At 40.9% G+C, this 22,693-nt stretch overlaps 1 protein-coding gene across 2 annotated transcripts in view; it reads right to left on the bottom strand.

The window, feature by feature from the left end:
- Nucleotides 1-894, bottom strand: part of LOC116516584 (zinc metalloproteinase-disintegrin-like ohanin) — a 60,239-nt gene extending 59,345 nt beyond the window's left edge. For both annotated transcript variants that reach the window (XM_032229176.1, XM_032229177.1), the window contains exon 1: nucleotides 752-894. In XM_032229176.1, the coding sequence (XP_032085067.1) occupies nucleotides 752-803 (52 nt within the window). In that variant the 5' untranslated portion in view covers nucleotides 804-894. The remainder of the gene's footprint in view (nucleotides 1-751) is intronic.
- Between the last annotated feature and the right edge of the window lie 21,799 nt (nucleotides 895-22,693).

Here is a 22,693-nt window from a genome sequence, read left to right as displayed (position 1 = left end):
GATACCCCCACCCAGACTTCCACCAAATTAGTTAAGCATGTTGGATAAATACAGCTTTCCCTACCATAGTAAACAATTCCCCCCACTCCAAGTCTCATATTGAAAGGGAAAGTTTTTAATGCCACACTTCACATGGATTTTAAAGAATATTCATCTATGCTAACTGGGAAATAAAATCTGCATTTCTCTGGTGGCATACATCTGAAAATCTTATATTGAGAAAAGTACTAAGTGGTGTCACATTAGTTTATGTACAGTGTGAAGATTCTCTGAAGATAACAACAATAGCACTAGATTTTGTTTGGCCGAAAATTATGCAAGCTTAATTACAGGAGCTCTAATGGAAGAAAATTAAAAATGAAAAATATTTATCTTTCCTTTCATATTTTGCTTCCTGAAATTTTCTTGACACCAACTCTGTTTCTCTATCCCCTTCAGTCTTCTACCCTAATTTTCACTCACATAATTGGAAAACTTTCCCTCTAACTTGAACGTGCTTTGCTTCTTAGGATCTTAGGATTTTTCTTTCTTAGGATCTGTTTTCTGCATGGCAACATTTAAGCAAATACAAAAAAAAAAAAAAACCCTCAATGTAATTTTAGCACAATTGAGATCTTTGAGAGCATTCTTTTGGCTAGTCTGGGACAAGTGCTTGTTAATCATCAAAAGAAAAACCATAGAAACTTCTCAGGTACAGTAGCCTTTAAGCAATAAGAATCTGAAAAAAATGAAACTGAAGAAAACATCTTACCTTGGAATGAAAACATTGTTAAGCATATTGTAACCAGGAGGGCTTGGATCATTATGGATCCTGAATTTGGCTGGTGGACAAGAGATTTCTTTCTGCTTTCTAGCCAACCTGAGCAGTTCTCCTTTTGACTGTGAGAAGCGAGTAATGAGTGCTCCAGCTTTCATGCCCTTAAATGAGGAAGTGTTTGCTAAAGGTGTTGCACAACTTCAAAGTTGCAACAAGTACTACTAGATGGCAGGTTTCCAGCTGGCTTAGCATGTGACTCCAACAATGATACCTGGAAGAGCTCTTTCAAGACAGCCCCCAAGGCAAAAACCCAAAGGAGGGTATTAAGAAGTCACAGCAGATCTCTCCCTGGCTGGCATGCTAATACCACCAAATAATAAATTTGGGCATTCTTGGGCAAGGGGCTTTAAATGCCAATGAGAAGACAGCAATGAGTTGGTTTTTGTAGTATTTTGTAAGAGGCACTTTTTGAACAATCTAAGGCAAAAGGAAGGGATTAAGTGGTCACACCAGAGCTCTCCCTGACTGGCATGCTAATACAATTAAATTTGGGCGCTCTTGTGCAAGGGGTTTTAAATTCCAAGGAGAACACTAGCAGTGAGTTGGATTTTGTAGTATTTTGTGAGTCAGGGACACTTTTTGAACAATCTAACCTTCTTTCAATGTTGCTAGCATTTAGGGCTAGTTGATCATCAGGGAGCTCAATGAGTTGGCTTGTAGACTCTGAAAAATGATGTTATTGGGCGAAAGACTGAATCCATGCCAATGCAGTTACCAAAAGGACCCTTGCCTTCACTGCAGGGGAGAAAACCTTATGCAATAATAGATTTTTCAGTTTGTAAAAAAAAAAAAAAAACAGGAACCTTTTGTAATGCTCTTCATGTAACACCTCCACAAGCCCCTCCATTTTCTGAAACAAGAGAATTGGTCATCCAAATGTTGGGCAGCAGTAATATGCATTCAAAGGGCTTTTGAAAGGGGAACTAGGAGATGACTCACATAGCAGAGTGGATCATTTCAATTGCCTTAAGGGGACCCCACTTTTCCTTTATAATCTCTCCTTTTGTCTCCACCTGGGATAGACATCTACAAGGACAAAATAAAGAGGCGTGTGAAAAAAGGGGGGCAAGAACCCAACCTCCTGTTAAAGGTAAAGCAGAAATCTTTGGTGAGAGAAAAGAGGGGAAAAGGAAAATCTACTTTTGACTAGTCTGGCAATTTCAGGAGAAAGAGAAGTCAAGGTAGAAACAGCAGCTTCATTCCAAGAGGACAAAGGCAAAATAATCTTCTCTTTGTTTAGAAACAAGGAGGTATGTGAGCATTTGAAACTCTCTTTGGTGGCCAGCTTGTATTCTTTCCCAACTTCTGCCCTTGCCATCACCATCAGTCCTCTCTCGCAATGGCACCAAACTAATTAAAATGCCAAAGCCTGTCTAGGTGAAGTGCTATAGAAGTAGCCTCAAGCCACATCTTATGCTGATTTTAACATTTCTCTTAGAGAGGAGGATAAAGGAGAAACCAGTGTTACAATATATGCATGCCTCTGCATATATGGACCTGCCTTTAATGCTTTTCTTATTTCAGTTTGATGCTGGCCTTGATCTAGAAACTTTAAATTCTTTCCTCAGAATAGGGAAAGAGGAGGAAAAAGTTTTCCACCCATTGCCTTCTTAGAAATGGCTTCTCCAACAAGCTTTCTTACACTGAGAACAGGGTCCTGTTTTAGAGTGATCAAAGAATGAAGAGATTAAAAAAAAACAGATTTCCACAATTGAGGTCATTCCTCATAGTTGCTACCCAATTGAACCACCACCCAGTAATTTGTCTTTCTGTGCCTCTATAGTTTGATTCTGAAGAAGAGATCATCAGTCACAAGTCGGTAGACAAGGAAACTTCTAGATCACCACATACTGTATTTCTCTGCTGTAATAATTGTTGATCATTTTCAGGTACTCAGATTAATTCTGTCTAAATGTTTATTGTTTGATCTGTTTCCCTTTCACTGAATGTGGCTACATTTTGCTTTATCTCTTGTAAAGTATGCTGCATTTTGACTGCACCATTTATTCACTATAATATTTATTCAAGTTTTATTTACTAGAGCTAAAATATTTGTCTTTTTCTTTTTTTATGAATTGGTCAATGACTGTAAGATAGTTTATTGATTGAGAATAACTGCTTCATAAGCCAACTCTCTGTGTAAATTATTTTTAGTTGTTCACCACAACACATGAAAATTAATCTTTTGACCCTTATACTTAACACTATACTCTCAACCTCCCTCCCTTGTCTAAATTTGTTTCCAATTCTTTCTTTAGCTCAGTCCAAGTTATTATTTTTCTCCATCTCTTCTTCCAGAGTCTGGGGAATGCAAAGCATTAGGAATCCCCATATGTTCACTTCTTGCATATGCTGCCTCATTTGGTAAAATCATCATTATATATTTTTCTCTCTCTCCTGCAGACTCTTTTTGTGGGGTTATGATTCCTTTCAGATCTGTTTGACTGTCCTTGTTTTATTTCCCTATATTTTCAGGTTTTCATTGACAAACTGCCCAAAGAACTCCAGTTACTGGTACTTTAAATAGAAGGAAGACCATACCAGAAAACATGAATATTCCCTACACTCACTCACACCTCTACTCAATCTGTATAATTTTAGCCTCCCCAATAGCAGAAACTCTGCTATTATAATTTTTTCCAAGAGAAAAGCCACAAAATAAAAATGCCACTTTTCATAGAGGAAATGAAACTACAATGCAGACATAAACAAATAAATATATATTGTCCCACGGTGAAAGAGTTGAAATGTACAAAATTAAACTGTTAACATCTAAACATGACTGCCTTTAGGTTAAAAGCAACAGCAATAGCACTTCATAGTGCTTTACAGCCTCCTCGGATCGATTGACAGATATAATTGCCCTCAACAAATTGGGTCATTTTACCAGCCTCTGAACGATAGAAGGCTGAATCAACCTTGAGCTGATCAGGATCGAACTGCTGGCAGTCGACAGTTAGCCTGCAATACTGCATTCTAACCACTGCACCATCACGACTAAAAAAATGGGCTTCATCATTAATTTCTTAGGATAGATGTTTATTTGGGCATTTATTGGCTTCTATAGATTGAATTTACCTCATCTTGACTGGAAGAGCTGATTCATCAAGATATAATGAATCCGTTTCACAAACCCATAATTTTGATGTCACTGTGGCTTGTAGAAGAAATTTGTGTTTATGTCCATTAGTTATTCATAATCACTTTTCATTCATGTCATTTGTTATATGGCAGGGCACACCATCTTCCTTTCCCTAATGCCATGATGGCAAATCTATGGCACGGGTGCCAGAAGTGACATGCAAAGCCATCTCTCTGGGCACACAAGCCATTGCTGATTGCTCTTCTGGTTCTGATGCACTGGCCAGCTGCTCTTCACGCATGTGGGAGTGCAGGAGACTGGAAGAGCAGCTGCCCAGTGTGCATGCATGCACTGGGAAGATGATCTTCTGGTTTCCGATGCACACATGCACCAGGGGTGGGTTACTGCCAGCATTACTGCTGGTTTGGCACACAAACAATTTTGTGCATGCACCAAACACACACTCCAAACACATGCACATTTGCACCTAAAAATGTCTGTGCATGTGCACAACGTTAGAAAAGGGAAAAATTACATTTCTGCAATGAAGATTGTCTGAAAATCAAGATGGCGCCAATGCCGATAGAACCGTCTTGGGGGCGTGGCAGGCCGAGTTACTACCTACTTGTACGAACCAGTCCAAACCAGTAGGAACCCACCTCTGACATGCTCACCGGCTATCTGGCCTTCCAGTTTCTGGCATGCATACGTACATGAAGACCAGCTGGCCAGTGCACATGCGAGCACTGAAAACCAGAAGATCATCTTGACGGCACATGCATGCCCACCAGGTGGCTGCTCTTCCAGTTTCTGGGACATGTGCGCATGCACATACTCCCATTTTGGCACTCGGTGCTGAAAATGTTCGCCAACACTGCCCCTGGTGGATACATCGATAACAAATAGGCCAAAAGACAAGGAGATGACATTGTTCACTCCTATATCTTCAAGTAGGTTTCAGATAATATCAGCAATGCAGTATGATTTATCTTAATCAAAGCCAAATACCTACGAATAAAGTGAGCTAAAGATTTCCTTCCCACACTTTTTCTTGCTCTTCAGAGTGGGACAAATAATCTCTCATAACAGAAATAATTTCTGAGAATAGTTCACTTAATAGTGAGACAATTTTTCTGTTGTCTTTAAATAGCAATGTTATATGTACAGTTATATGTAACAGGCACATCGAGATTTTTGTTTCAGAATTCTTTTCTTCTTCTTTTTACAATAGTCCCTTAAGTTTTTAGAAATTGACAAAAACTGGGCTTCTCCTACTTTCCCTAAGCAACATAGCCAAGCTATATAGATTTTAATTTAGCAACATCTGGAGGTCTAAGGGTTACCATCTCTTCTATGAAACCCTATTCCATTCATTGGGACATATTGCCAAATTTGCAGCTTCAAGAACCTGATATCAATAATATTCAATCATATTTTTCCATAATTTAATTCCTAAAACCAAAGTTCCTGATTGCTTTATGGAACAGACTGTGGAATGAGGTCTTGTCAACCCAACATGGCAGACCAGGCTAAGAAATCAATGTCATATAGGTCAGGACTATTCCAACTGTAACATCTATAGTAATATAAGCTACAAGTCTGAATGTGGCTCCCCCCCTCCTTTGCTTTATCTTTGTCTAAACTAGGGAGTGGCATTTTCTCAAATTATTTTGTTGGCCCAGGCTCAAGTACCTCTTATCTGACTGTTAACTTGGTATTGGGACTATTCTCCTGTCCTTCAAAACCATTCCTTATGCACCCTACAGGTATTCTCTGTTGCCAAAGATTCTAAAAGTGGCAATGTTGGATGAAACCAGGCTTAATAGTAGTAACTCTGAGAAGGATCTTGGAGTCTTCGTTGACAACCAATTAAATATGAGCCAAAAAAGCCGATGCAATCCTAAATTGCATTTACAGAGGGATACAATCAAGATCAAGGGAGGTACGTATGTCACTCTATAAAGCCTGTAGACCTCATTCCACAGTCTGTTCCATAAAGCAATTAGAATACCTAGAGTACTTCTTCCAGTTTTGGTCACCACACTATTAAAAAGATGTTGTGACTCTAGATAGAGTGCAGGGAAGAGCAATCAAGATGATTAGGGGACTGGAGGCTAAAACATATGATGAACGGTTGCAGGAACTGGACATGGCTAGTCTAGTGAAGAGAAGGACCAGGGGAGACAGGATAGCAGCCTTCCAATACTTGAGGGGCTGCCATAGAGAGGAGGGGATCAAGCTATTTTCCAAAGCACCTGAAGGCCAGACAAGGAATAATGGTTGGAAACTGAACAAGGAGGGATTCAACCTGGAAATAAGGAGGGATTTCCTGACAGTGAGAACAATCAACAATGGAACAGAAGTTGCTTTCAGAAGTTCTGGGAGCTTCATGACTGGAAGCTTTCAAGAAGAGACTGGACTTACATCTCTCAGAAATGGTGTAGAATCTGCTTGGGCAGGGAGGAGGGTGTTGGACTAGATGACCTGCAAGGTCCCTTCCAACTCTGTTAATCTGTACCTGCTGTCACACTGGTATCCCATCAGTTCCCTGAGATGTTCGTAGTTTATGACAATGCAAAAAAGAATTACCCAACAGCAAAACATAATATTCATCGAATGATGCAATTTCCAATAGCGTCAAACCCAATTGCAGTGCTATTGAGTGTTCCCAGCTGAGGAGTTTGTGTGTAAATAGAGAGAACTGTTTTCTTTATTGCTCAGACTGCTCATCTCTTTAAATGCTCATTGTCATTCTCTAGTTTTTGGATTAAGCAATGTGGTATGTATGAGCAGCAGGTGTCCACAGATCCCTTGACATTTATTATCTTAGTAAGTATCTTATGGGCACTTTTAATTAAAAACCAATGGAAATCAAAAGTCCCTGCACTCTTTATTTACAGCAAGAGGGTTATGTATGCTTCAAACAGTATTCTGGAAATGTCTTTGGCATTCATTAAAGCAGCTCAATATTATTTGGCTTTCATTTGAACATGGGAGAAAAAAGTATTACTGCTTAAAGAGCCAGGTTGCTGTATAGGTTTAAGGTGCCACTAGAAACTGGGAGACTGTGAGTTCTAGTTTTACCTTATGCACAAAGCATATATTATTCATTGTGGACTGCACAAGGAAACATTTATTGTCAACTTACAGGATGTGTTATCATGGAATACCTAAGACAGATGCAAGCTACACTTGAAACATATTAAAATATATATAAGGCCTTAGTAAGGCCACACTTGGAATACTGCATTCAGTTTTGGTCACCATGATGACAAAAAGATGTGGAGACTCTAGAAAGAGTGCAGAGAAGAGCAACAAAGAGGATTAGGGGACTGGAGGCTAAAACATATGAAGAACAGTTGCAGGAACTGGGTATGTCTAGTTTAATGAAAAGAAGGACTAGGGGAGACATGATAGCAACTTTCCAATATCTCAGGGGCTTCTACAAAGAAGAGGGAGTCAAGCTATTCTCCAAGGCACCTGAGAATAGGACAAGAAGCATTTAGTGGAAACTAATCTAGAACTGATGAGGAATTTCCTGACAGTTGGAACAATTTATCAGTGGAACAACTTGCCTCCAGAAGTTGTGAATGCCCCAACACTAGAAGTCTTTAAGAAGATGTTGGACAGCCATTTGTCTGAAACAGTGTAGGGTTTCCTGCCTAGGCAGGGGGTTGGACTAGAAGACCTCCAAGGTCCCTTCCAACTCTACTATTGTATTGTATTAAAACTATGTTACTAGGATCAGAAGGTTTCAACAACCGCAAGTGGGTCTTAATCCTTTAAGTGATAAGGTATTGGTAATCTGTTTTACATGTAACTTGCATTTGAATAACTACCCACCCCAATTTAAATTGTGCATCAGTCTAGCCCCGTGCTGGCAAACCTATGGCACACAGGGGTGCACATGTGTGAGACACCCGCACATGTGGGTAGGGGGTCGTGTGCACATGTGAGGTGGAGTGGGGGAGCATGGGGAGGTGCGGCGCTCCCCTCACACCCCGTTTTTGGGCCCAGGAGTCTTCAGGGAGGCCTGCTAGGTGTCACACGTACATGCACAGGGGGGCACATTGCATTATGGGTGTGCTTTCAGCACACGATGACAAAAGGATTAGCCATCATTGGTCTAGCCCCTCTGTGCATCTGATGAAGTTCGTAATAGTTCCTACCCTTTAATAAAATGCATTGGCTGGAAAAGCTATAACCATATTTCCTTTTAGAGTCTGTTTTCACTAATCTGTACACTTTCACTGGAATGACCCAAAAATTGAAAGGAGACAAATGCCCCAAATGAAAATCCTATTCCTTCCTTGTGTCTCTGCGTCATGTGGAATACACTTGCGCCAGTGGGGGGTTTCAAAATTTTTTAGAACCTCTTCTGTAGGTGTGGCCTGCTTTTTGGGAGTGGCTTGCTGGCCATGTGACCGGGGGGGGTGGCTTGCTGGCCATGTGACCGGGGGTGTGTGGCTTGCCAGTCATCTGACTGGGTGGGTGTGGTCAACTTGTAAAATGTGGTGAAACTCACTTAACAACACTCTTGCTTAGCAACCAAAATGTTGGCTCAGAAACTCTGGCATTTGAAGCACGCAAGTCTTAAAGCTGTCAAATTACAAGACCCCTACACTCCCAACCCTTTAGGGGGAAAAAACCCAGGGGTGTTCAAACTTGACAGCTTTAAGACTTGTGGACTTCAACTCCCAGAATTCCTCCTCCAGTCATGTTGGCTCAGGAACTCTGGCATTGAAGCACGCAAGTCTTACAGCTGTCAAGTTACAAGACCTTTGCACCCCTAACCCTTTAGAAACAAAACCCCAGGGGTGTTGAAACTTGACAGCTTTAACTCTTGTGGACTTCAACTCCCAGAATTGCTCCTCTCGCTCTTCATCTTGATAATGTGTGAAGGTGGGGAGAGGGAGCTGGAACCGGTTCTAAATGGCATGGTAGATTTGTGGAACCTCTTCTATAGAAGAGGTTAGAACTGGCAGGAACCCACCCTTGACTTGCACTCACTTGTCTTCAGCCTGTATCTTTTTTTTTTGTTGTTCTCCACTCAAGGAGCCTACCTCCATTTTGAATTTTCTTTGTGCCTTTCAGAGATCAAAGTGCAAACAGTGACAGTGGGAAAGAAATAGGGGATCAGTGGCTTTGATTTGCTCTTGGTGGGGCTGGACAGCTTAAGTCCCCAGTGGTTGCAGTGAGGTCAATCCCAGTATAATACAAAAGAATCACTATGCTGTGGGGGTACATTATGAGAGACATAATTTCCAAATTCTGAGAAGGAGTTTAACTTTGGTCTTGCATTATTCAGACCTCATGTGGGGCCTTCAGCTCTGGTCTCTACCATTCATGGAGAATGTGGAGAACCACTTTAGGGAAGGACCACATAAATTGTCATAGATATAGAGAACAAGTTATGTGAGAAAAGAATAAAGTAGAATAAAGAATAAAGGCACTTGTTAAGTTTTGTTGGCAGGAATAGCCCACATCCTAGAAGATGGGCTCAAGATCCAGATGGATCTTGACAGATTTGAACACCGGACCCTATCTAACAAAATGAAATTCAATGTGGGGAATTTAATGTAAAGTAAAGTCTTATATACTTAGGCAAGAAAAACCAAAAATATGCATATAGGCTGGGTGAAACCAGGCTTAATAGCAATAACTGTGAGACGGATCTTGGAGTCTTAGTGGACAACCAATTAAATATGAGCAAACAGTGTGTGGCAGCAGCCAAATAAACCAATGTAATCCTAAATTGCATTAACAGAGGGATACAATGAAGAACAAGTGAGGTACTAATACCACTCTATAAAGCTTTAGTAAGACCACACCTAGAATACTGCATCAAGTTTTGGTCACCACTCCAGAAAGAAGATGTTGAGACTCTAGAAAGAGCGCAGAGAAAAGCAACCAAGATGATTAGGGGATTGGAGGCTAAAACATACAATGAACAGTTGCAGGAACTGGACATGGTTAGTCTAATGAAGAGAAGGACATGGGAGACATGATAGCAGTCTTCCGATAGAGGTGATGCCACATAGAGAAGGGGGTCAAGCTCTTTTCCAAAGCACCCAAAGGTCAGAGAAGGGACAATGAATGGAAACTGAACAAGGAGTGATTCAATCTGGAAATAAGGAAGAATTTCCTGACAGAGAGAACAATGAAGCAATGGAACAGCTTGCCTTTAGAAGTTGTGGCAGCTTCATCACTGGAAGCTTTCAAGGAGAGACTGCACTGCCATCTGTCAAAAAAGGTGTAGGCTCTCCAGCTTGGGTGGGGTGTTGGATTAGATGACCTACAAGGTCCCTTCCAACTCTGTTAGTCTGTTAAGTGTGGAGGAGATGCTGGAAAGCTGGGGCAGCTGAGAGTACATTTCAGAAGACTGTTACAGAGAAAAGTCAATTCTTATTGTCTTTCTTAGAAAATGGACTAGCTCTCATAGTGCGAGTTACACAAAGATTGGTATCGGCTGAACATTATAAGCAACATTAGTAGGAAGAATAAGCAATTTACAGAGGAGGTAAAGGGTCCCTACCATAAGCTTCCATCTAGAGCCTAAACAGCTTTAGAGGATGTTGAAGCTCAGAATTCTTGTACCAAACATGAGTTTGAAAACTGAATTTGCAAAGCCTCCTCAAGTCTATGGATCTGGCTTTGTCCTAATTCTTTAGTCAAAAAATGATGCATGTTCATTGTCTTATAGAAGAGAACACCAAGTAATTACTCCTCTTCATCTACTAAATAAATCCAGGATAGGGTTTGGGTTTTCTTGTTTTCTTGGAAGAGAGAGAGAATGCGTGCAACTCATGGAGATCCAGTATTATTCAGCAATGGCAGGACCAACTTGAAGCACTTCAGATGTTGTTGAGCCAGCATCTCACCATTTATAGCATCTGTGATTATTAGCTATACAGGTCAGCCTTGGAATTTCCTCAACATCTGGAGGATCACACTGGCTGCCTATCCCTGTAGGAACATAATGCAGAGTGTTGGACAGTGCTAGGATGAGTTGGTAGCAAAGGACCTACATTCAGATTAAGTTGATCTTCAATGTCTTCATACAGGAAGATTGTGTCATCTCTCTTCATCTCAACGGATATCTGTCAACTCAAAAAGTATTGCAATTGTCGCAAATATGTCTATGTTATTCTCCTACAGGAGCATCTCTGTGTCATGTTCTCAAAAGTCCTGTTCATGAATTCCCCCCCAAGGCAAAAAAAAATCCCCCTGTTTAATAGGATTATGAGCAATGCTTTAGTTAACTAGTTGAAATTTGTGATGTCATCTGATTCATTTGTTCAAATTGTTCATAGGGCACCTCAAGGGCTGACATGAATAGTGCAACCTGTTTTTCCTTTATTTCCCCTCCCTCACAAACCCCAGTGAATGAGGAGAAGGGAGCCCAAGGCTCTTCTAAATGGTAGCTTATTTCTTGGGACTTAATGAATGTTTCAGCCCTCTTTGCTGATGCACAGTTCTTGCCTCCATCAAAGCCATCTCTCTCATTTCTACACTCTATTGTGCCTGCCAGTAGGCAAGACTAATTCAAACATTCTTACTGAAATCAGGGAATGTTGCATTTTAGGATGAACAGCTGCAAAAGAAAAAAAAAGCCCTCCCTCTTTAATAATTGTACCAAGAGATTTTCATGAAATAAAAGCAGCCATAGAGGTGCAGTAGTTAGAATGCAGTATTGTGGGCTGACTCTGCTCACTGCCAGCAGTTCGATTCTGATCGGCTTAAGGTTGACTCAGCCTTCCATCCTTCTGAGATGGGTAAAATGAGGATTCGGATTGTTGGGGGCAAATATGCTGACTCTGTAAACCGCTTAGAGAGGGCTGTAAAGCACTGTGAAGTCGTAAAAAGACCAAGTGTTATTGCTATAACCATTCATATGAATGGTGAGCACACCTGCAAATTTCCCTTTCAGGCAATTACTGAAAGTAAACAAGCCCCTATCTTATTTTTGCATCTGGTTTCCTATTTCTTGGGATATCAATGCAAAAGGAGGATTTTTTTAATGCAGGGTGCCTGGCTTTGTCCAGAACTGAGCAGGGAAGGGAAGAAGCAGGTTTAAGTTGCTATAATAACCACCATTCATACATCAACCATCTTGCAAACAACTTGGGGATAGTTTTCATACCACTGAGTTTCCTTTGGCAATCAGAAACCAATCTACTTTCGAGCGAAAATCATTTTTGCAGATATGAGTAGTGCTGTTCTGAACAGTAAAAGAGAATTTATCACCCTAGATCAATATTTTGAGCTTTGATGACAAGTAGCCTAAAATGTTTTCAGTGTAGCAATGACCCAAACATCTAACATTTGCACAACTCAATCACATCATTATTTTTCTTTGATCACCTAAAATTGTACTCTTGTTTCAGTTTATTAACAGATAAGGAAGAACAGTACTTAGGAAATATGAGTCCTCATAGAGTACGTCATTTCTTAATCACATTGAACACTTGTATGATGGTTTAATACAGGTTTAAAAGAATAAGACTGCATTTTTATCAAGAGAGTTATATTAGTGATATTAAGGTACTTTGCATTTCCAAATTCTCTCCCCCTTAATTGAAAAATAAAATCTACACAAATTCTTCTTTGCATTTCTTCTTTAGTATCTGTCATGCACAAATATAGAAAATCAGCTTTGCATTCACACCATGTTATCTTACACCAGCATTATCCCTGATTGATTGGAATGATCAATGTGAGAAACAGTTCCACTGATGTCATTTTCAGTTGCATCTTCCCATAAACCTGAGAAATAGCTTCATGTTATGACCTTTGATTACGACATGATATCTAACTGTCTAGGGGTGTCAAACTCAATTTCATTGAGAGCTGCATCAGGATTGCATTTGACCTTGGAGGGACGGTGTGTGTGGCCAGCAGCCTGGCCACGGTGGGTGTGGCCATCTCGACATCACTCAAATCGGAGACATCTGTGGTGGCCAACTGCCAAGGAAGGACTTCCCTGAGACCCTTCCTCTCATTATAATGTCCTTCCTTCCTTCCTTCCTTTTCTTCTTTTTCCTTCCCCTCTTTCCTTATTTTTCCTTCCTTGCTCTCTTCCCATCTTCCATTCTTTTTCTTTCCTCTTTCCCTTTCTCCTTTCCTGTTCCTTCTTGCATGCTGAAATGCAAAAGGGGAAACATTTCTCCTTTTGTTTTTAGTTTGTTTTTCTAGCTCTCTTCCAGCAAAAATGGAACCCAGGGCTTTTTGCTGGCAGAGAGCCTGTAGGCTGGTTCTTTGCTGTTTCCAGGATAGCCCTGTGAGCCAAATCTAAGCACCCTGTGGGCTGGATCCAGCCCACGGGCCTTGAGTTTAACACCCCTGCTCTAGGGTCATCTCTGAGGCTAATTCTCAGAAGACCAAAGGAACAAGGGGAAAGAGACACATACATTACAAGGGAATGCTTTGTGTTATTGAATATGAGATGAAACAGAATTCCTTAGCAACCCAGAACTAAGGAGAAATGTCCTAACAGTGAGGATAATGAACCAGTGGAACCGCTTGCCTTCAGAAGTTATGCGGGTTCCATCTCTGGAGGCTTTTAAGAGACTGGACAGTCACTTCTGTGAAGTAGTATAGGGTCTCCTGCTTGAGCAGGGAATTAGATTAGAAGATTTACAAGGTCCCTTCCAACTCTGTTATTCTGAGAAGGATTTTATTTTATATTAGTCTTGGCAGCAACATTTCTAATACATCATATGCAAATAACAAAACCAACCATATATGAATTTGTTTTTATTACAGCCACTTATTGAGAAGTGTAGATGAACTCTCAGAATAGTTAGCAATAAGCACACTGCTTAGGGAATCCTGGGAGGTGAAATCCACATCACTGGAAGATGGAAAATTTGGAGAAAGCTACCCAAACTATCAGCAGAACTTTAATTGTTTTTGAAGGCTTTAGTGTTCTTTGTAATTATATTGGGAGGGGAACATCTTGAGGCAAATGTTTGTATCTACAAGTTCTGTACGTAAATTTCCTTGCAAAATGATGCATAGATAATGCTGTTACTGTAATTTCAATCAGTACCAGCGTCACTATCCAACTGTACTTGGTGGTGTCCTTGTTTTTATTTCCTGCAATTTAAGCACCTACTGTACTTTCAAAACCCAAGTAAACAACACAAGCACTGCTTTGACTTTTGAGCACTGATTGAAATGTGAAGTTAATCACAAAACCGCAAAGGGACATGTTGCAAAATGTTGTGACAATAGAATGTCACTTAGGTATCATACCCTTACAATAAAAACAACACATTCCCAAGATTGTAAGCCAAATGAAATGGAAAAGCCTTTGAACATTTACAAATAATAAGTTTTTCTAATCAGAAAATCTAAAACCAATCCTGATGATAATTGTTGTTCCCCAGTATCTCATTTCTCAATAAATATTCCTGAAAATATAACTGTTTCTCTGTTATATATTTCTACTAAATAAATAGCCAAATCTGAAAATTAGAGATAATTCTTGCCTGTTTGATGTCCTGTCTCAATGTCTGATCTCTTTTCTTGGTCAGTTTTTTTAAAAAACTTTTTTGTCATAGTTGTCAGACTAATGGAAATTTTCATAAATTATTGAACTGCCACATCAGTTAAATCTAATTGCAAAGCCATGAATTATTTCATTGATGAAATGTATATAGATCTGACCAAAATATTTACTATTTCTGGGAAATAATAGTTCAACCTGTATTTTAAATGCTGCAAAAATTACTTAAACCCAAGTCAATTTCTGTGAAGGTAACAAGGGAATTGCAACAGTTTAAATCATCAGATATCAACTCTTCCATTATCATAGCTTTCCAAACTCTTGTTCAGAAATAGACATAGCTTGACAGAAAACTCTCAGAAATGGTTTTATGACATTAGGATCTTCACTGCAGGCAAGAATGACACCTTATATCCAACAATTGTCTGTTTTTATAATGCTAGACATTCAAAGCTTCTATACTTCAGAGTAGAAGTCCTAAGGTTCTTTCCTCTTGCACTTTCCTCTTGCGCTTCTAAGTTCACAAATACTTCATTGAGTGGCTTAGGAAGTAGGTGAAAGATGCTTCATGGCTTTCTCTAGGCTAGAAACCAATGGTTCCCACCCTTTCAATCTTATATCTTCTACATTTGTCAAGAAGCCTGAAGAAGTCAAGACGTTGTGGGTACTTCATCACTGAAGGTTTTTAAGAAAAGACTAGACAGTATAGTATAGTATAGGTTCTCCTGTTTGAGCAAGGGGCTGGACTAGAAGACCTCCAATGTGCCTTCAGCTCTATTCCATTCTAAATTCTAAATCAATGCATAAACAAGAAAAAACGTGATGAACTTTTGGTTCATCAGGGTATTCTTGGAATACATTGGATTAATGTTTTCCATTGCTGGATTCCAACTGACAAAGCATTCTGGAAGCTGTTGATGTGGTCAATTCAAAAAGCAGCTTTGCTCGGAACACCTAATAGTTTATAGTTTTATAGTTTTCCCTTTATTTGTATGCCGCCCTTTTCCCTGGGGGGACTCAGGGCGGCTCACAGTTCAAAAAAAGGGGGGGAGGGACAAACAATTTCCAACATACAGACAATATAACATATTAAAAAAACACAACAGCCACACAAATTCGAGTGGGGTTAGAGTCTTAACCCCAGGCCAGCCGGGACAGCCAGATCTTTAGGGCGGCGCGGAAGGCCTGGAGGGTGGTGAGGGTCCGAATCTCCACGGGGAGTTCGTTCCAGAGGGTCGGAGCAGCCACCAAGAAGGCTCTCCTCCGGGTAGTTGCCAGTCTACACTGGCTAGATGATGGAATTCGGACCATAATATCCATAATATCTTGCAATGATCTCTCTAACACCATCAAACATCAATATCTGCCTATTCCAGGTCCTTGAGAAGGACTATAGGTGGATAAAAGAAGTGGAAAAGGAAAAGGAGAAACTAAGCTGGCTAGTGCAACTTTTAAAAAGGCTTTCAGTTTCCTCTCTTTTGTCCCTTGGGTTTGCTCAATACTTGGAAATATGCCATCGTTTCACAATTTTGTAAACGTGTTGTCAAGTGCTCAATCAGACAACTTGTTGAAATTATGTGAAGCTAAACACTATGTTCAACTTCCTTCCTCTTTGTTTAATGCCACATTTTCAACACGTTCAACATTTCAGATTACATTTTCTGTCTTTCTTCCTTAATAGGAAAGCTTGCTAACATTCTCCTGGTTAGCTCAGCTGCTGTCTTTTTTTAGAAGTGAAAATTTTGGTAATGCGAAACAGTGGAAATGAGTTCATTTTGTGTACTGTTAATGGCAGCTGTTCATTGCCCAATGCTTTAATGGTCACTCTACTTAAAGCAATATATGTGTCCATTGCAATGAAGGACATATTGGGTGCATCAAAGACCTTAATTATGGACCTAATCTGCTCTAAACTGTGCATGATGTGCGCTTAAAGATAAAAGGAACTGGAGAATCTGAATGTTACTATGGGTCTCTATCATCATTTCAATGGGGTACCTATGGACACAAGTTCCCTCAAGCCATCTTCAATTGAAGATTCCCTGCTCAAGTCTTCCAACATAATGATCATTCATGTTGGGTAACTATTATCTCTTTTATTATCAACTTCTTTGTGACACCCTTGATGCTAATTGTTAATAAAACCACCATGTCAGCTACTTGGAAGTGTCATTTTAACTTCATTAGCTGGAGGTTAGGCTGGTGAAAATATGAGTCCAGACTTCGATTTCTCTAGTTGGCTTGGCCCCTTTCATTATGATTGACAGCTTCAGTATTCCTGGAGCCAGGCAAAAATGCAAAATTATAAATTTATGGTTTTTCATGACTGGATACCAGTCATTACTGAAGGAAGATGCCAAAAAATCTCCTCCAAGCAAAGATTGTGTCCATGTGGTGAAGTAATACAGTAATTCCTATATTACTGTATTCTGTATAGTAACTTTCTGACAGTGAGAACAATCAACCAATGGAACAGAAGTTCCCTTCAGAAGTTGTGTGGGCTTCATCACTTGAGACTTTCAAGAAGATATTGGATTGCCATCTGTCAGAAATGGTGTAGAGTTTCCTGCTTTAGTGGTGGGTTGGACCAGATGACCTATAAGATCCCTTCCAACTCTGTTAATCTGTTAATTGAATTGATGCAACCTGTTATTCTTTATTGCTCTCTCTATGCAAGTGTTCACCAAGAATTCATTATTATTCTCACTCTTTACTAAATATCCTGGTCATTCTGATTTGCTTTATCTCAAAATGTTATTATTGGATCAATCTGATTTTGTTTCCTTGATCACAGCTAAGTGTTGTACAATGTACTATTAATTCTAACCCTTTTTAGATATTTTAGAAAAAGTATCTTAATCATATTCTTGTGTTTGTTTGCTGGTCTATTATCTGGCGTCATAAGCTAAGATTTATTAGATCTACATTGAATGATATTGTCTTGGTCAAAGAGAAAAAGCATAAACAGAAAATCCTTCAATATAATCAATTGCATAAGAGCTATAATCAAGAATCTCTAGTCTTTTCATACATTAATATTCCACCTTTTCTCCATGGAGTTCAGGATGATATATAGAGGTCTCCCCTCATTTTATCTACACAGCACCAATCATGTGAGTTAGACTGGCTGAGAAAAATAATTGTCCAAAGTCACCCAGGGAGGTGCATGGTAACTGGAGACTTAAACATGGGCATCCTAAACCCAATCCAACACCCTAACCAAACCATACTGGCCCTCCAAAAAGGATACCACAGTAAAATAAATGTTACAAATCAATTAGAAAGTCTAGGATAGACCTCAGCAGATTTGCAAATGTTTCAAAACTCGCTTGAACCATTCTTCCTTTTTGCAACTTCACCCTAAAAAAGGCTGAGTAGGGAAGATCAAGGAAGTATTTTCTCCAGAAAGCTAATATCCCTTTCTTCCCACTCACAGCTGATAGAAACTTCACTTGAGGTCAAGGAAAACTGAAAATGTTTGTGCAAGCACAGACATTGCAGGCTGCTGATGTTAAGCCCTCTTGAGTGACACCCACAGACAAGAATGGAGTGCAAGGCGCCATTTGTCGCTGACAAGCTGTCGATAGAAAGCCAAAGGCTTTTGTGAGTTCCCACCTGGATTTTGCTACAATTGAGAAGAAATGGCTCCATCCCAAACCACAGAATTCCATAACTGGTGGCAGCCATTCCAAATGCACTTACAGCATAGTGATTAAAGTCTTAATTGTCTTGGAAACTAGGCATCAAAAAAAGAAGGGTCAGGTGAAAGTCTCTGGAGCCAAGACTAATCTCAAATGGAGACCCCTGAATAACACCATTGTTGACAATGTGCAGTTCCCATAATATAATTATAGACCTATAGGGTGTATGGTCAAATGCTTTGTTCTTGATTTCTGGTTCTTTTTTAGATTTCTTCCCCTGCCTCTATTATTTTTATAAATATGTTAAAGTGGTGAACATTCCTCCTCCGATTTTCCCCAACAACAACTCTATGAGTTAAGCTGGGCTGAGAATGACTGGCCCAAAGTCATCCATTCAGCTTTCATACCTAAGCCAGGACTAGAACTCACAGTCTCCTGGTGATTGGCCCAAAGTCACCCAGCTGGCTAAGACAAGATTGAAGCTCATGGTTTCCTGGTTTCTAGACCAGGATCTTAACCACAATACCAAATTAGATTTTTGTTACTGTGTTCTTCATTTTGCTAATGAACATCTCTCCGAGTTCTAACCACCACTAAGGTTCAGTGATTTCATTTTTCTTCTTCTTTTTACTGAAACTATGGGCATCTGCAGGGAGAGTTAGTAAAACACTGTCAGGGTGATGGCCACAAAGCCCTTCTCTTTTATATGTGTAGGTGAAATATGTGCGTCCTTGACTACATCTAATTCTAATAGTGCATAAGTCACAGTATGACTCTTTACAGCTTTAGAAAATAAAACAACAAAACAAGCAGAGGCATGAAAAGAAACAAAAAAAAAAGATGTGGGAAAAATGATTCCTTCTTACATTTTCTGTGGCATTAATCTCTTTTTGTCCGATTCTTTGAATCAGATCCTGGCAAGAGACCAAGCAAAGCAACTTTGCAATAGCTATTATGCTTAACCTTTTGGAAATCAATGGTTAGTAAAGCTATTCTTGAAAATGCAGACTTTGTCATTGTAAAGCACTGCTCGTATCACTGCTGTTTTGTAGCAGTTCATGCTTATGAGTACCGTGGACGTGGGGTCCTTGGTGCTCTCTGAGCTTGGTTATTTTCTTGCAAACATTTCAATACTAAATCTTCCTCCCTTTCTTCTCTTCAGAATGACTAATACTTCCTCTGAGCAGCTGGATGACCACAGCAGACAATCACCAGATCAGTCACCAACAGCAACACACTTGTTCAGTTAAAGTGACCACCTGCAAAGTTTAGTTACAAAATGCTTTTTAAAAGCACCTGTTCCATAGATGGTGAAAGTTTTCAGCAACGAGTGCCCAAACCGGAACATGGGTGCATGGATGTGCACCAGAGCACCAGAAATCTGAAGATCAGCTGGCTTGTGCGCATGTGCACGCTGACTAGCTGGTCTTTGGTTTTTCGGCACACACATGGACACCAGCTAGCTGGTCTTTGCACACACCGGAGCACTGGAAACCCAAAGAGCAGCTGGCTGGCGCGCATGCCTGTTTTGGGGGCATTTTTAGCCATTTTTCAGGCTGTTATTCAGGCCATTTTCAAGGCATTTTCCAGACTGTTTTTCAGGCCATTTTTCAGGCTGTTTTTCAGGCCATTTTCAGGCTGTTTTAAGGCCTTTTTCAGAACATTTTCAGGCCATTTTCAGGCTGTTTTAAGGCCTTTTTCAGAACATTTTCAGGCCATTTTCAGGCTGTTTTCAGGCCATTTTCAGGCCGTTTTAAGGCCTTTTTCAGGCCTTTTTCAGGCCATTTTCAGGCCGTTTTAAGGCCTTTTTCAGGCCTTTTTCAGGCCATTTTTCAGGCTGTTTTTCAGGCTGTTTTGGGGTTTTGGCCATTTTTCGGGCCTTTTTCAGGTCATTTTTCAGTCATACTTTTCAGGAAAAAATTGTCAGAAGTAATTTTCACTGTGATGTTGCCTTTCTCTGAATGTTGTGAAAGTTTCAATGTGGGTGGTATCATGTGTCCTAGAACATTATTCTCCCACGCTATGCAACAATAATTTCAAATGAAATTTCCAATTTTGTTCCCTGCAGCTTGAAAGGAGTGAAGATGGTAATTTGTTAGTCAAAATATCTTATAGCAATTCTCGTTTTGCAGACCTTCTGAGGGTCTCTATTGAGCACCAAGATGATTCTAGCTTCTTTGAATGGAAATTGCAAACAAACAAACAAAAGTGAATAAGCATGCTGATATAGACATTTTTATGAAGCCTCTCCTGTATTTATATGCTGTTTTGCTGCTCCTCTTCTTTGTCTGTGAAGACTTTCAAACTGCAATGGTTAAGATAAAACTGATGAGTCTGTCTTGTAAAATGATGTCACTGAGGCATGAAACTAATTGTAAAAAGTAAACTAACTGTATTTACATAAGCCTCATAGAGCCTAGTGAATTGTAGAAGAGATTTTCATGGCTTTGGGAGATACAAAAAGTATTAAATATATTCCTGATGAAAATAGCAATATGCTGGTCATGATAGCTTCCATTCCCAAATTATGATTCTGGGCATTTTTTTTTTACTTAGAAGTAAGTTCTACTGAAATCAACAGTAAATGTAAATGTACCAAGGAAGTAAAACATTTTGAAATGAGCTTGGCAGTGAAACCATTTCGTAAAGTTAATTCTCCTGGAATGTTGACTCAGTATCTTTCTTCTAGATGTAGCCACTAATGTTTAACCTGCATTTCCAAGAGAAGCTACCAAACTGCATTTTATAACTTGATAAAAGGGGCAACAATTCTATCAGTTGCATTTAATCAATTGACTGAACTTGTGCAGAATTAAATTAGTTTTTATCCTGTTCTTTCCCACTGTTTTGTGCCTAACAACATTTAAGGCAAAAGCAGTCAATACTTGGTAACAAAAACTTGAGTTTTCCTCAACTAATCTTCCCCCTTGACAATCTAGATCAGGTGTGTCAAACTTGATTTCACTGAGGGCTGCATCAGGGTTGTGTTTGACCTCAGGGGGCTGGGGTAGGCATGGCCAGCTGGACATCACTCGTGTCAGGGGCGCCTGTGATTGCCTGAGTGCTCTGCCAGTGAAAAAAGGCTCATGAGCTCCATTTTCAGCTTCAACAGCCTCCTGCAACCCTCTGCCAGCAAAAATGGAGCTCGGGAGTCAGGAGGGCTATGCATGGCCCTCACGTGCAGAGGTGGTATTCAACTGGTTCTGACTGGTTTTGGCAAACCAGCAGCGGAAATTGAGATTTTGTAGTATCCTTCCCCCTGGAGTGGGGAGGGAATGTGGATTTTGCAGTATCCTTCCCCTGGAGTGGGGAGGGAATGTGGATTTGGCAGTATCCTTCCCCTGGAGTGGGAAGGGAATGTGGATTTGGCAGTATCCTTCCCCTGGAGTGGGGTGGGAATGGGGATTTGGCAGTATCCTTCCCCTGGAGTGGGGAGGGAATGGGGATTTGGCAGTATCCTTCCCCTGGAGTGGGGAGGGAATGGGGATTTGGCAGTATCCTTCCCCTGGAGTGGGGAGGGAATGGGGATTTGGCAGTATCCTTCCCCTGGAGTGTGGAGGGAATGGGGATTTGGCAATATCCTTCCCCTGGAGTGTGGAGGGAATGGGGATTTTGCAGTATCCTTCCCCTGGATTGGGGAGGGAATGTGGATTTGGCAGTATCCTTCCCCTGGAGTGTGGAAGGAATGGGGATTTGGCAGTATCCTTCCCCTAGAGTGTGGGGGGAATGTGGATTTTGCAGTATTCTTCCCCTGGAGTGGGGAGGGAATGGGGATTTGGCAGTATCCTTCCCCTGGAGTGGGGAGGGAATGGGAATTTGGCAGTTTCCTTCCCCTGGAGTGGGGAGGCAATGTGGATTTTGCAGTATCCTTCCCCTGGAGTGTGGAGGGAATGTGGATTTGGCAGTATCCTTTCCCTGGAGTGTGGAGGGAGTGTGGGTTTGGCAGTATCCTTCCCCTGGAGTGGGGAGGGAATGTGGATTTGGCAGTATCCTTCCCCTGGAGTGGGGAGGGAATGGGGATTTGGCAGTATCCTTCCCCTGGAGTGGGGAGGGAATGGGGATTTGGCAGTATCCTTCCCCTGGAGTGTGGAGGGAATGTGGGTTTGGCAGTATCCTTCCCCTGGAGTGGGAAGGGAATGTGGATTTGGCAGTATCCTTCCCCCGGAGTGGGGAGGGAATGGGGATTTGGCAGTATCCTTCCCCTGGAGTGGGGAGGGAATGGGGATTTGGCAGTATCCTTCCCCTGGAGTGGGGAGGGAATGGGGATTTGGCAGTATCCTTCCCCTGGAGTGGGGAGGGAATGGGGATTTGGCAGTATCCTTCCCCTGGAGTGTGGAGGGAATGGGGATTTGGCAATATCCTTCCCCTGGAGTGTGGAGGGAATGGGGATTTTGCAGTATCCTTCCCCTGGATTGGGGAGGGAATGTGGATTTGGCAGTATCCTTCCCCTGGAGTGTGGAAGGAATGGGGATTTGGCAGTATCCTTCCCCTAGAGTGTGGGGGGAATGTGGATTTTGCAGTATTCTTCCCCTGGAGTGGGGAGGGAATGGGGATTTGGCAGTATCCTTCCCCTGGAGTGGGGAGGGAATGGGAATTTGGCAGTATCCTTCCCCTGGAGCGTGGAGGAAATGTGGATTTGGCAG

The sequence above is a fragment of the Thamnophis elegans genome, chromosome 13 (assembly GCF_009769535.1).
Source record: "Thamnophis elegans isolate rThaEle1 chromosome 13, rThaEle1.pri, whole genome shotgun sequence".
Classification (NCBI taxonomy): domain Eukaryota; kingdom Metazoa; phylum Chordata; class Lepidosauria; order Squamata; family Colubridae; genus Thamnophis; species Thamnophis elegans.
The sequence above is the reverse complement of the archived record's forward strand: the minus strand, read 5'-3'. Positions and strand labels throughout refer to the sequence as shown.